At 51.7% G+C, this 11,895-nt stretch overlaps 3 protein-coding genes across 3 annotated transcripts; 2 read left to right on the plus strand and 1 right to left on the minus strand.

Moving 5' to 3' along the window:
- The first annotated feature begins 808 nt into the window (after positions 1–808).
- STEHIDRAFT_148503 (uncharacterized protein) lies at positions 809–4,762 on the plus strand. The gene is made up of 13 exons (XM_007306517.1): positions 809–892; positions 963–1,096; positions 1,155–1,197; positions 1,289–1,364; positions 1,427–1,513; positions 1,592–1,612; positions 1,783–1,835; positions 1,961–2,043; positions 2,240–2,250; positions 2,466–2,639; positions 2,819–2,891; positions 3,025–3,057; positions 3,145–4,762. The coding sequence occupies exons 2-13, from the start codon at positions 1,054–1,056 to the stop codon at positions 4,362–4,364; spliced, it is 1,917 nt and encodes a 638-aa protein (XP_007306579.1). The 5' UTR covers positions 809–892; positions 963–1,053; the 3' UTR covers positions 4,365–4,762.
- Positions 4,763–5,404: 642 nt separating this feature from the next.
- Positions 5,405–6,367, minus strand: STEHIDRAFT_112837 (uncharacterized protein; the record flags this gene model as incomplete). The annotated part of the gene is made up of 2 exons (XM_007306518.1): positions 5,405–5,449; positions 5,540–6,367. 2 exons carry the CDS (start codon positions 6,365–6,367, stop codon positions 5,405–5,407), a joined length of 873 nt encoding a protein of 290 aa, XP_007306580.1.
- Positions 6,368–7,284: 917 nt separating this feature from the next.
- Positions 7,285–11,291, plus strand: STEHIDRAFT_170158 (uncharacterized protein). Its single transcript, XM_007306519.1, has 15 exons — positions 7,285–7,452; positions 7,537–7,910; positions 8,015–8,057; positions 8,191–8,266; positions 8,391–8,477; positions 8,645–8,665; positions 8,734–8,786; positions 8,939–9,021; positions 9,123–9,133; positions 9,218–9,267; positions 9,398–9,648; positions 9,750–9,759; positions 9,893–9,949; positions 10,060–10,235; positions 10,338–11,291. Exons 2-15 carry the CDS (start codon positions 7,868–7,870, stop codon positions 10,904–10,906), a joined length of 1,530 nt encoding a protein of 509 aa, XP_007306581.1. The 5' UTR covers positions 7,285–7,452; positions 7,537–7,867; the 3' UTR covers positions 10,907–11,291.
- The last annotated feature ends 604 nt before the right edge of the window (positions 11,292–11,895 follow it).

Raw genomic sequence — 11,895 nt, forward strand, 5'->3', positions numbered from 1 at the left:
AGGCTATCAAACTTTATCAATCTCCGCCAACAGGACACTGTCTCGGCCCCGTCAAGCCACCCAAAAGGTGAGGAGACGCAGTGCTAAGCTCAGAACATGAAGGATGAGGAGATATCTGTTGGGTGACAGCCAGATCATGGTCCGAATCGGTGGTGGCTGGAGACGGAAACAATGGGGTTCATAGTCTACCAAAACAAACAAATGCGCACCATTTTGTTATATCCTTCCCACAAAATGAGCGTGTCCGCTCCAAACCCTGCGCAGCTCTTGCCTAAACGGTCGGATGATCAAGACTATGAACTTGGTAGATGAGAGAGTGAGCTTGAGCCTGAGAACGAGAACGAGTGCGTCGGCCGTTGCTCGTTTGGTCCAAGTCCGATTGAAAGAATGTTCAAGACATAGGGGCAACAGTTCGATATAGAAATACACGCCAGTCAACCAGAGACGCAGAGCTTTCCATGAATAGGGATATTGAAAAGTTTGGAGCGGGCGGCGCTGGCTCCCGAGCTCTTGTTAGGGGAAGCGGAGGACAGAGACAGGCGATGAAGAGTTGAGGGAATAACGATGGTAATTACCATGGAGGTAATGGATGCAGGATACATTGGGCTGGTATAATTATATACACGCTCGTAAGTTAGGACGGGCAGAGACGTCGATGATGAGTGTACGGGAAGGAGGATGAACATGGGCGCCAAGGCCAAGGCAATCACTGCGGCTAAAAATAGAAAGGTCATAGTTGCCGGATTTTCATCCGCCGCATTGGGCAGGTTAGTCTTGGTCTTATCCCCACCTCCGCTGCCTGCTTCAAGTTTCGCCAGACTCCTCGCGGTTCATGCGCTGGCGGCGGGCGGCGTTGGCACATACTAATACCCTTCTCGAAGACTATCAGGCAGTCAGTACTCCCGCTTCTCTTCATTTTTACATTCTATTCACACGTACTACCCACCGCTTCATTCGCACAGGACTCCTGCTCTCAGATACACGCAGCACGCACGGAGTAACGACTGCACAAACTATTCCCAACACGATATCTCACGCCTACGGACCGCAGATATGGTCAATTGGAACGATCCAGCCACCGTCGCCGCAGAAGAATGTCCGTTTAGTTTACTCTCTACTGGCTTCTCTACCCATAGTTCTTTCTCTATGAATAGTCGCACTCGTCAAGTTTCTGCATGTCTTGGACGGTATATTCATGTGCGTCACTCCAATCCCCTCTCTGTGACCATATACTCATATTGTCTATTTGCTTTTGCTTGTGACACGCCGCCGGCTACGACGGATGCAGTTGGGAGTACTTTTCGACGATCAGGTATGAGTGGGAAGTTGTCACCCGCAGACGACCGTGGAGGTGGACCATGGGCGTGCGTAATTTTCGTGTTTCAAGTTTATCTCTGTAGGTTTCAACGTATTGAACAATGTACAGATCTATATTGGCTGTCGATTATCCACACTCGCCGCTATCTGCTGTGAGCTTGTAGGCTTCAACCTCACGACGTCGTTTGATTGTAAGGTATGCCTCTATTCACTTCGTTTGTGTGCGCTATTGAATTACTTCGGTGCGCTAACGATGCTGTTGGTATGGCTGTAGGGCTGGCTTGTCTCACTCTTGGTTCGTATCGTCTCGCCACCAGTGTTCATCCATCTACCCATCCATGATCCCTTCATCATTCCTTTGACTTTCCGTCCTTCCGTCATCGTCCTCCACACTGCATCTTATGTATGGTCTTCCTGCTGTCTTACCAATTCAGCTCACATCTCGTAAATTGTCCACACATCTAGTTCTTCTCCTTCACCGCCCTCGCGCTCGCGTCCCTCCTCATCGTCATGCGGTCGTAAGTTCTTCTCCGCTCTCCCTTACGGCTTTCGACTGATTGGAACCGAACTTCTATGCGACATTCACGACGGTTAATGACACTCATAACGAACTAACAAACAAAACAACGGGAAAGGAACGTAGAATCGCGCTCTGGGAACGCCGACTGTCAATCGTCGTACTCATGCTCGGTATCTGGCTCACTAATATCGGGTTTCTCATCTATGGTGCGTATTATATTTCTTCATACCACTGCTCCAGTATATCTGATCTCTCTCTCCCAACTGACTTCGAATTTCGATAACTGTGTTGACTGACCTTCGTGCAATCCCGCTCACCAAACACACCAATCCAATCTAATAATTGAACTACGAAACCTGCCGCTCTATCCTGCTCGGATCTCGTGTGCGTCGGCGATTATAGGTCTCGCGGTCGTGAGTCTCTTTCCTCTTTCTAATTCTCCCACAAGACAAGCCTCCGGTCTGTGGTCTCGATATATGGAATCATTCACTGACATCCTGCCCTCTTCCCTCTACCTCTCTTTCACGTCCATATCCTCTTCACACTTCCCTCTTCTCCTCACACTTCCTCTCCCATCCACACTGTATCCCTTCTCTCCTCATCGGCATCCGTTCCGCCCTTCCACCAGGCCGACGCCTTCTTTGACCCCATCGCGTCCACCTGCGCAATAACGACGACCGCAAAGAACAGGGACAACGTCGTCGTCACGCTCGTCAGCGATTTCGTGCTTTGTGTGATCATGTTGGGCGGTGTGGTGAGGCAGAAGAACGACGGAGGCTTGTGGAGGATGATTTATCGACATGTGAGTTTAATAATATCATCGATTGGAGGGTCGAATATTGGGAGATGGACTTGGAGAATGGGGCGAATGGGGCTGATTTCTTTTCGGGTTTCTAATTTGGTGTGGCGGTGGCGGTGGCACGTAGTTATTTGACGTCGGCTCGTTTGTGCTCGGTACTGAATGCTGTTTGGTTGTTGCAGGGCGTCATTTGGATTGCATTAGCGACGCTATCTGAGGTTCCACCCGCGACTTTCCTTATCTTAAACTTGAACGGTGCGTTTCTCTTTCTCTACGTGGCCGCACAATGAGCTACAACAACTTCTCCCCACGCACACTGCTTTCCTTCTAACTCCACTCGACCTCGTTCTTCATAATAATCATGCTGATTCACATCGTACCTTCACAGATCCGATGAACTTAATGTTCCAAACACCCGCACGTATGTCTTCAACATCCATCCCCACTCGGCGCGTTTCCGACAACTTATTCTGAAACTGCTACGTTTATATGACTTCCGTTGTCCCAGTAATCGTTATGACCATCGGCGCGACCCGGATCTACCGCTCCCTCCAAGACTACGCCGGACCCGTCATCACAGCGTCCTATCTTTCCGACGCTCAATTCGCCACGAACCCCGAGTTCGCGATGGTCGAACGGCGAAACAACAAACCCGCACCGTTCCTCCGCTTCGACCACCCTTTCCCTCCAAATTCCAACTATGCATATAGTAAACGACCACCTCCACACGATCACCCGCAGAACCCAGCTCCTGTGTTTTCGAAGTCGAAGTTCGGTTCGGTAAAGTCGAAGGCGAGTGGCAAGTTTGGGCCGTCCAGGTTTGGGGGACCAAGAGCAAGAGCAAGACAACGACTGCGTTATCCGATCCCCCAGTCTCAATCGCAGTCTCATGCATCCATGTCCCAAATTCAATCCCAAGTACGCTCACAGACGCAAACCCAAAGTGGAGGGCTGGGCATGGACAGCATGGACGTGGAGTTCCACAAGAGTTATGGACGGTATGACGATGCGGATGTCGACACGCCAGTGGACGGTCCCGATCCTCTCAACGCCATGGGCACGATCGGAAGTATCGGTCCTATTGGCACTGTAGGCACGATCGGGATGGACGAGCTGGCGTATGCTGAGAGTGGTGGCGGTGGCGGGAGGAGACGGAGCTGGCAGGATGATCTGGAGGGATATGGCGATGGAGGAGGGTTTGGGCCGCGCGAAAGATATCAGTATCAAGATGGGGAAGAGGCACTGAGTCCAATCACGGAGAGTACGGCGTATTCGAACTCGACGACAAATTATAGCAGAGGAGATGAGGCAGGAGCGAGGGGAGAAGTTCCGGGCTTGAATGGAGGGAGGGACGCGTTCGCGCTCGTTCCTGCGGGATGGGGGGGTGGAAGTGGGAATCGGTCGAGGAGGGATAGTACTGCTAGTGCCAGTGGTGCTGGTGCTAGTGCGAGTGGAGGTGGAGTATGGGGAGGGTATGGATTGGGGAGTGCGTTGGGTTGGGCGAGTCGGAGTAGGCATGATAGGGAGGTGGCGAGGGAGGTGCGGGAACAACAACAGCAGGAGCAGGAGCGACAGGATGGACACGGGCGACGAAGTCCAGATTTGGAGAGCGGGACGGGGAATCTGAGTACGACGACGAGGGTAGGGAGTCGTGCTGGTACTGGTGAAGCAATGGGAGAAGAAGGTATGCCACCAGTATATCCGATGCCTCCGGTATCGCACAAGTAAACGGTGAAGGGTGTCGCTTTTCCTTTATCTTCTCTTTCTTTTAGCCTTTCTTCTTCTTCTCAGCCTTGCTATTCGTATGTTAGCTCGCTCTGCTCTATCTTCGTTTCTCCCACAATCTGCATCATGTATCCCCTGTTTACTTGGCTTATTTTTCGTTCAGTCAATTTCCGTTTTCCGTTTTCAGTCTCCCCCATCATCTCTTCGTTCGATCTCATCTTTTCATGATGTTTATGTTTTATTAACCTCGCGATCTACACGCTTTGTCTCGACTCCTCCATTGTCCTACTACTTTCAGCACAACACTGTATCCACGCGGGCCTCGGCCTCTCAACCACCCTACTGTAACTCTCGTGCTACTTGCTTCTACGCCTCTTCTCCACACCGTCCGATACTCCCCCCTTCCTCCATTTCTCCCACCACATCTCCTACCATCACATACCCTCACGTCCTTCCGTCCATTCCGGACCTATATCAAAATCATCATGGCCATACTGGTCGCATCTCATGTCATCTGTCTGTATACGTAGCCATTGCTTCCATCTGTTTAGTCCCTCTATCGTCCATGTCCGTCGCGTTCACTTCAATTTACTCTTCTGTTCGTTTGCTCTATTCGGTCTGGTCTACTTATTCGAATCCTCTCTATGTATCCGATATTGCTATTTGGGCACGGGCTATGGTCCAGGCTTGTGATGTGTGCGTACTACGTAGTAAGATTGAACGTTGATTATGCGCGTGCGTGGACGCTGAAGAGGAGTAAAGTAAATGTGTGGTGTATGTACGACATGGATGTATGCAATGTGTGTATGCAGAATGGAAGTCCACTAGTCCGAGTCATGGAACGGAAAGAACGTTAACAGGCGATCAAACGATGAATCTAGACGACATCGACATCGCCGAAAATCGTGTGCGTAAGTGCTAAGGGGCAAAAGAGCAGAAGAGGATATGTACATTCGGTACAATGATAGACCAGGAGCGAATGGGTACGAGAACCAGGTGTAAACTGTCCTAGGTTAATTCTCTAATGCGGGGTACACGCGCGATCATATCGAGGGCGAGACGGGTTTGGTGGACATGTTGGGTTTGGGCTATACATCGCACAATAACAACTCAGTCAGTTCTCGTACATCCATACTTCTACGCTACCATGATGTAGAGAAAATAAACGGAAAACGCACCGGTGGTCCATCGCCCATCCCTCCTACTCCCGCTCCACCAAACACATGTCTCGGCGCAGGCGCCTTCACCTCCAAACTCGACGCACTCGCCTTCGCCACCCTATTATGCCCGTAATTGGAACCGTAACCAGAACCCGAAGCAGAAGGCCGGATCTCCCTCCCCAAGTACCGCGAGAAGAACTCGTCGAGCCAGTCGAAGAAGGCCTGTTTATCCTCCGGGGAGAGGTTCGTCCAGTCTATCTCTTCGGAGGGAGGATGTCCGTTGATGCGGAGTTGGACAGCGGATTTTCGGAAGGGGTTTGAGGAGGACGAGTTTGTAGGGAGTGGGTGTGATAGGATTGGAGCTGGTGCGTGCATTGGGGGCGGTTTTGGGGCTGGGTTTGGGTGCATGGAGTGAGAGTGAGAAGGAGAGGGGGAAGGGGAACGAGATGGGAGAACGGGGGGATGACGACGTTGGGGTGTTGGAGGAGGATGTGAAGAGTCGTTCTGGGATTCGGATTGGGTATTCGGACTTGAAGAACGGCGTGCAGGGAGGCTTGGTCGTTGTGGCGATTGAGGGGACAAGCTACTGGTCCCTCTCGAAACAGGCGGAGGCGGAGGCCTCAAGCCCTGCGAGTTCGAACTTGTCGAACCAGTCCGCGCAGGCAACGGAGGCCCCGGTGCCCCACCAGGAGATGTGGCACCTACGGTGTCCCTCGACGCCGTCCTCGAAGGCGGTGGCGGGGGTTTCCACTGGGCGGCGGCGCTGGCACTGGCACTGGCACCATCGGAACGAGCGGGAGGTGGCGGTGGCGATCTTTTTGTGTAGTCGATGTGGGAGGAGGGCATCGAGTAGAGGCCATCTTTTGTGCGCGTTATGCGGGAGACGGAGGCGTCTTTGGCTTTTGTGGCACTTCGTTTGAGGTCTGCATGGGGATAACGCTTTGTTCAGTTTCTGAAAAAGGATGTGGCTTGCTTGAAAAGGTGTGATGAGTAGAACGGAGTGTATACCTGCGAGTGAAGGCATGGTCCGAGAGTATTGTGTTCGACGTTGAGCTGCTGGCTGTCGATGTCGATGTCGTTGTCGAATACTGCGGCAACGTTCAGGAAGGACTCAGGTAAAGTAGAATGAAACACGTGATGTGAGTACCGGCACTCACCTATTGCGTGCTGGTTCAAACTCCGCTGTGCCGCGTCTCGCTTACTCCCGTAGCCGAGTGGCTGCCGGCTGTCACTTACGAACATTGCAACACAACAAAGGCAACAGTGTGCATAGTGACACTCAACATAGCTATGTATAAATTCATCTAAAACACTTCTCTTTAATTTGGTCGCGACAGAATTTTCTAATTTCAGCGTGAACGAGCTACAGGACGAACCATACGCTCATATCAAATCACTCGAGGAGAGTGAAAAAATTCTGTCGCGACCAAACGAAGTGAATGTATGTCAAATAATATACTAGAATTTATAGGATTTACTGGTGGGGTGCGCCTTGCCCTAGACGCGCAAGGTCTCGTACATAGGTGCCACCCAGCCAAATCGGTGAGTCTTACTGTGGCCCGCGTCAAAATGGGATGCGGCTTGCCCGGCAGCGTTCAAAGTCCGCCAATTTGCAATGGACATGGCGCTTGGTGGCAACGCCGGTACTCACGTGATGTGAGACGCGTCTGATCATGGCGGACCGGAGGACGTCCGACGCGCTTGGAAAAGTCCGATGGAAAATCCGTGTTCACACTCGCCACCCATCGTTTCATGCGGAAAATAATGAGCTTCCAGTCTTCGTACTCTGTTCTATACAACGAGCTCGACGAGCTCTGCTGTGGAACAGCGGGGATTGCTTGAACGACCTCGGACGTTTACCCATACGTTCTCGGTCGATACTTACGCCTCATCTGTGAGCTTCACTGTACTCGCTCGACCTTTGGACAGTGGTGCGGCCTTCTCTCCTCCTTACCCGTCGGATTGAACTATCTCTTGGATGCCATTAGGCTGATAAACTCGCTTGTCGTCTTCAGGATATCTCCTTCTGCACCCTCCACCTTGTCGAACGCCACCACGCACGCAACACGCCTCAGCCTTCACGAAACGTTAATCCCTGGGCGATTACTATCTCGTGCTCATCTTTTGAACTTCATGAGTCTTTCCACTTGTATAGAACACACAGCAATTTCCCGCAGAAACATCCATCGGTTCACTCATTCCACTAAGCTCGCCTTTCCCTTCAACCATATCTGTATCAACATTGCACGATAACAACCAGTGCCCAACCGTCGACCTCTCTCATCTGCTCGACAGGTCGCTTTTCACTACGCCTTGTATCGGCCGATAACTGTATCTATAAGCACGATGTCGTTTCTCTCGAGCATTGTAGTTCTTAGTCCTGCTTTCCGTGTGTATTTTCTATCTCGTTTATTCGTTTAGGTGCCCAGGCATTACTGACTTTTGCGCTGATGACTTCTTCTTGGTCTCTGGTTACGATCACGGTCCGCCTAGTCGTCACCGTCAAGCTCGTCCACATATTCTGCGGGATATTCATGTAAGTTCACGTCCCCCTTCCTTCTCTATCTCCTTCCCTCCATCTCACCAACACTGTCTCTCCCTTTTTTTCTATCTATATTGCGACACCTGCTATCGTTCCCTTGATTCCTCGACTTTCGACACGCTGGCAGTTGGGAATGGATAAATTCGCTCGGGTTTGAATGGGAAGTCTATACGCGGAAGAGACCGTGGCGATGGTCTATCGGTGTGCGCTTTTTTTTCCTTCTTTCTTCTTCCTCCGTCCATGCATCCCCTTCACCCCCTCGTCTAATCACCAGAAGGGAAATACTCACATGATCTTGTATGAATATGCGGATCATGTCGTGTATAGGTCTACGTCGCTTGCAGATATACGGCGCTCGTGGCCATCATCGTCGATCTCGTGGGGTTCAACCTGACAGAGAGGTATAATTGCGAGGTGTGTGTCCTCCCTTTCACCCTCCCTGTTTCCCCTTTCCTTGTCTACTCGTCTACCTTCATCGTAATTCCTCGCTTCGTTTCTCAGTTTGCTGACCGTTGTCGCTCCTGCTCCTGCCCCCTCGTAACTGTACCTCTTCAATTAATGTCCCTCTGTGATCGTAACAGGCATGGCTTCGCTCGCTATTCGTAAGTTCTTCTCTCCTCATGCCGATTCCTGAATGTGAATGTGAATGCGAATGCGAATGGATGGATAGGTCTTCTCTTACACAGCGACATCGCTCGCTTCGCTGCTCATCGTCCTACGCGCGTGAGTACTTACTCATTATCATTTCCGTCTCCCTCTCTATTTCCTTCCTCCATTCGGCCATACCCTTCTGTTTGTCGCATACCCCGCTTTACCGCCTTTCTACGCATTCGAATTATATACTCATGATAAATAATATCGCCTTCGTACAACAGCGTCGCGATCTGGGCCCGAAACAAATTCGTCGTCGGCGTGACGAGCGTCTTGTGGCTCGTCAACGTTGGATTTGCGCTGTATAGTACGTTCGTCTCTCCTTTTCGAACCCCCCTCTCAAGCCTCCCGATCTAGTGCATCAATATCTCAACGTCGTGCTGATTCGCTCTGCATGTACACGTATAGGTATCACGAAGGTACGCTCAACCGATCCTCGCACTTTCACCTCTTCGCTCGAGTTAGAGTGCAATGAAACCCTGATACGACCTTCGTTCTTGTAGTCACGTATCGCATGGACGAACGCGGGATGTACCATAATTGGCGACGCACGGTGCGGCTTTCTCCCCCTTCCCATCCCCTCAACCCCAGTGTCCAACATTCCCCGTCCGTCCTCCGCATCCCTCCCTCCCTCTGCTCACATTCCGATTCCGATTCTGATTCTCCAACCTCACCCCACCCAGATCCCCCCGCCCATCCTCCCTAGCCTCCCTAATCTCCCTCATCACATCCCTCACAAACCTCACGATCATGTTCGCCGGCGTACTCAAGCAGAAAAATAACACGCATGCGACGCCGCTCTGGAGGGTGCTTTTTTTGCAGGGCGTGGTCTGGATTGGGGCGGTGGCGGTGGCGGAGGTGGGAGGTGTCTTGGCGGATTGGGTGGCAGGAGGAGGGGAAAAGGTAGGGGTGGGAGGGCTGGTTACGGCGAAGAGTGAGTTTTCTTCTTCTTGTTCTTCTTTGGGATGATGCAGAGGATGTATGTGAGATGTGAAATTGCTGATGCGCGTTATGCATTTTATGTTGCGATGTTAGTGGTCATCGTGTACGTGCATCACTACCACTAACCAGTAGAAAACCTACTTTGGAGCTGACTATCAATCCCATACTTCGTCCCTGTTCGGTTCGTCGTTCATCCCATTTCGTGATGCTGTGTGTCCGTGTGCGTGTACATACAGTGTGATTGCAGCGACGCGCGTATATCGTGAACTCTCGGAGTTTATATCGCCTCTGCAGTGCGTCTTCCCCTCCCTCCGTCCTCCTTCTTTCATCTTAAACTTATGACTCCGCTCCATCTCCATCTCATACCACTCACTCTGTGCTCCCTGCCCCTACCCCTATATAGACGAACAACGCATGTCAACCTCCAAGGCCACCGCCGCCGCCGTCGAAGACATCCATTTGACGATACATACGATGGGAGGATCGCTGGGCCTGTACGTGGAGTTGGATCCGTGTATGGACGAGGAGCTGGAGCCGTGTCGCCGAAGGGACATGGAGAGGTGGCGTTTACTGCGAGCGGTACGTGGATGGTTTCTCTCCGCTCACAGAACACCCCTCCCTTCTTCCCTTGCGCGTTGTGCATGTCCGCGGAATATTCATGTCTATTGTTATTTATTCAAGGTCCCGCCGAAGTTTCAGTCCTCAAAACGATCGAAGTAGACGTTGAACTGTCTACAGCTGTTAACGTCGGCCTCGATACCGATCCTTCCGGATTCGGTGACGATGACGAAGAACACGGCCGAGGAGAGTCCTTACCTCCGAATGAACGATCACAGCAACGACCACAGCACGAGGAGGCTTACCTTCGTGTAAGACCTCCGTCGATAGCCCTCCCGCTCCCGCCACACACACTCTCAGGATCGCATCAATGGCCGTCTTCCAATTCGAATTCGACCGCACATTCGCCCTCACCTTCGCAGCCATGGGCGTACACGCTCGAGAGTGTCAAAGAGCTGGATGGTTCGGTGGATTCTGACGATAATGAGGGTCCGGGTGAATGTAAAGAGCCTTTGGCATCGCCGTCGATGCCGCCATCGCTACCACCATCATCACCCTCATCGTTTCCCGCGTCGTCATCGCAGACTCGCGCTGGCGGTAGTGTGGGTGTGAGGAGAGGAGGAGGAGGAAGTGACACGGGCTTGTCAGCACGAAGTTCATCTCCCCGGTCTGGATCCCAGGAAGAGAGGTGAAAGTGGGACGTGGAATCGGGATCATGGAGGTCTTCCGTGCTCGGTGCGCGGGTCTTTCTACTTTGGTTTCACTTATCTGTTTCTTTCATTTCTTGGTGTAAGTATGCTGTGGCGCCTGCGGTGCTTGGCATAACGTCTGTGGGACGGCCATATTTTGTAGCCTTATTGCATCCTTGAGAAAACGGTGGAATTTATCCCGTTCACAGAGATATTTAGTTTCAATGATCGCAATCGATTGTTGACGCCTGAAGACGGACGCCGGATGCGCATTGATGGATTTTGCGTGGCGAGAGGCTCTGAAGGGTCAGCGCGGCGACACCCGCCACCCGCGCAAAACCCGTTTTGTCGTCCCACTCCACGGCGCACAACCCCTGTTCATTGTCCCCTTCGGGGTGACATACGAAAAAATTGGAACGATACAGAGAAGATTAGCATGGCCCCTGCACAAGGATGACACGCTTCTCCAGAGTGGTAGACCTACGGGTCTCAATATTTATTTTCTTTTTGGCTCTTGTACCCGCCCCACACTGCTTTCCCCTCCGCTTCTTGAAGCCTTATCCGCATCAAAACCGTACAACCTATTTGGCTTGAGCTCGGATGCTACAAGTGACCACGTCCAAATGGAGTTTCACGCACCAGTCCTCGCCAGATTCGCATTCTGGAGCTCAGTCTTATCGATGTGAACGGAATTGATAACTTGAAGGTTTTTCTCCAAGCATTTCAATATGTATGGTAAGTGATCCAAGTACGGGACTTAAGAGTACGTGCGAATGTCGAGTGCCGAGGCAACAGCGACCTCTAAGACGGTTTAATTATTCCACAGAACCAGTAACGACGATAGACAAAATACACAATGGGGCGACACGATAGAGGATCAGGACAGTGAACGCCCACGCAGTCTCCGTCCTTGCTCCTTCGCTCTCGACGTACTCTAGACCCCCATTCCTCTAATCATCCCTATTGTACGTACCTTATGCTTCCCTTTGAGG

The sequence above is a fragment of the Stereum hirsutum genome (genome assembly GCF_000264905.1).
Source record: "Stereum hirsutum FP-91666 SS1 unplaced genomic scaffold STEHIscaffold_11, whole genome shotgun sequence".
Lineage (NCBI taxonomy): Eukaryota > Fungi > Basidiomycota > Agaricomycetes > Russulales > Stereaceae > Stereum > Stereum hirsutum.